At 53.0% G+C, this 2,102-nt stretch overlaps 1 protein-coding gene across 1 annotated transcript; it reads right to left on the bottom strand.

The window, feature by feature from the left end:
• Positions 1-235: 235 nt before the first annotated feature.
• On the bottom strand, positions 236-1,418 carry LOC119311803 (photosystem II D1 precursor processing protein PSB27-H2, chloroplastic-like). The gene is made up of 3 exons (XM_037587504.1): positions 1,170-1,418; positions 737-1,086; positions 236-497 (listed from the first exon to the last, which is right to left on the bottom strand). The coding sequence occupies exons 1-3, from the start codon at positions 1,303-1,305 to the stop codon at positions 360-362; spliced, it is 624 nt and encodes a 207-aa protein (XP_037443401.1). The 5' UTR covers positions 1,306-1,418; the 3' UTR covers positions 236-359.
• Positions 1,419-2,102: the final 684 nt, after the last annotated feature.

Genomic DNA, 2,102 nt, shown 5'->3' on the forward strand with positions numbered 1-2,102 from the left:
AAGGCCAATGGCGCCGCCAATCATATCATAGTGGATGTTAGTTGTTGTTTCTGTCAATAGCTTTGCACCTTTGAACCTCATTGCCTGTAAGATGCTCGTTGTATGGGCGAAAAAGCTTTGCCATGCATGCTGCTGCGAGTAATTTCAAACCTGAAATTTTAGGATGTTTTAACTGTGGAGGAACTCATAGGGGATGGGGCCTGCTGGCGAGCATCAATCAGGGTTACATCTGTGCTTCTGCATTGGCAAAACTGAATAAAATGCAAATATTTATTTACTCATGACGTCGCATCAAAAGGACACGTCCACAAGTATAACGAAATTTACGCCCGAAATACAATGCCGCTAGGCAAGGAGATCTAGAGGTAAGCTTCTGCGGCGTTAAGGTCGTCCAGGATCTTGTTCTTGACATCTCCCGGTAGCGAGGCGAAGGGCCCTGCCTTGGAGTAGAACTCCGCCAGCGATTTGATGGCCTTCTCCAGCGCCACATACGACTCCTGCATTGCATCCAATCCAATATTAGGGCCGCAGGTGAGTGAAGTCATAGATGGTTTAATCACCCCAAATAAATCTTTTTCTTCAAACGTCTGGCTAGTTTGGAAGATTATTAAGAGCATGCAGTTCATTCATGTAAAACTGAATTTCCTGACAAACTTTGGTACTAGTTGAGCAACAGCATTCAGAGCATTGGCTTGACAGAAAGGGAATGGAGCTGCTGCTGGGTAGCTAGCTGTACCTCTTTGGCGACGGCGGGCTGGCCTCTCCAGCCGCCGATGAACTCCCGGATGGACGTCTTGGCGGAGTCGGCGCCCCTGCGGAAGCTGGCCGAGTCGCCGGCGGCGTCCCCCTCCCCCAGCGACTCCCGGAGCGTCCGCACCACCTCCCGCGCCGCCTTCAGGTACGCCTTGGGCAGCACCTTCCCGGCCTTGGTCTCCTCGTTCGGGTCGAACAGCGACTTGAACGCGCCCACCACCCCCTCGCCACCATCCCCGCCGTCGCCGTCCTTCTCCGCCGCTCTAGCGCGGCCCGCCACCGCCACCGCGACCGTCGCCAGCGCCCTCCGGGTCAGCAGCAGCCGCGCTCCGCCTGCACTGTTGCGCGCGGCACGCGAGGAGTTAGTCGGCGCGGCAAGAACGAGCGGATGAGTAGAGGTGGCGACGATGGGTTACGGATAGGCCGCCGCTTGCTCTCCGCGCCTCGCTGCTTCTGCGGCGGCGGCGGCGGCGGTGGCGGCGATGACGACGAGCGGCAGCGGTAGCACCTGCTCGGCCTCGGCAGCGACGTGGTGGAAGGAGGCCCAGGCATTGGTGATTGGTCTGCGCAGAGGGGTCGGAATTTGGTTGGAGCTGTACGCAGAACCAGAGCTTTCCTTCCTTATCTGCAAGACTGCTCTGCTTTTTTGTTTTTGTTTTTGAGGGAGGCAAAGACTGCTCTGCTCTACTGACGCGTTGGAGGACGAGAGAGAGAGAGAGTGAGTCGGACATGGGCTCACCGCGCTCACGGCAGAATGTGTGATAGCCCCCTGGCCCGATAACAACGCATGGGCTCTCACCCGACCTCTCTCTTTTTTGAGAATAATAATTAAAAAAAACCCGACCTCTCCCTCTTAAAAAAAGGACCCCTCTCTAAAAAAACAATCTGCACTCGTCTTGACGGGAGAAGAGCGAAATCAATAATTGAGGAGTATTCGTTGCAAAGATCACTCCCATTTTTCCAGGTTGCAAGTTGTCGCAACCTGGGAGTTTTTTTTTCTTTTCGTAAATCCGTTTATTCAAAACGTTTTATCTCTTAAACCGTGCGTCCAAATCTCGAACCGTTCTCACCGTTTGATTCCTCGCGTTCTTCAAAACTAGATTCAATGTTGATATGTTTTGATGAATCTTTTTTTCACGAAAAAAATCGGACGAAAAAATCAAACCGGGAGCACGAGTTTCTTCCCTTTCCGGAAGAGGCACGCCTCGTGCCTCTCGCGAAATCACAACCGTGCCTCTCACGGAAGCAAAATCGTGCAAGAAAAAAAAAAGAAAACATGTTTTTTCCGTTTTCGAGGAGGCACGTCCGTGCCTCTCGCGAAAACACAACCATGCCTCTCGCGGAAGCAA

This window comes from Triticum dicoccoides, chromosome 5B, assembly GCF_002162155.2.
Source record: "Triticum dicoccoides isolate Atlit2015 ecotype Zavitan chromosome 5B, WEW_v2.0, whole genome shotgun sequence".
NCBI classification, from domain to species: domain Eukaryota; kingdom Viridiplantae; phylum Streptophyta; class Magnoliopsida; order Poales; family Poaceae; genus Triticum; species Triticum dicoccoides.

What these genes read in the sequence shown, in the direction of transcription:
- LOC119311803 (XM_037587504.1), bottom strand. Translation starts at nt 1,305, where the DNA reads ATGCCTGGGCCTCCTTCCACCACGTCGCTGCCGAGGCCGAGCAGGTGC. An exon ending in GAGCAAGCGGCGGCCTATCC is followed by an intron (nt 1,087 to 1,169) that starts GTAACCCATCGT and finishes GCAACAGTGCAG; the next exon opens with GCGGAGCGCGGCTGCTGCTG. An exon ending in AGCCCGCCGTCGCCAAAGAG is followed by an intron (nt 498 to 736) that starts GTACAGCTAGCT and finishes GATGCAATGCAG; the next exon opens with GAGTCGTATGTGGCGCTGGA.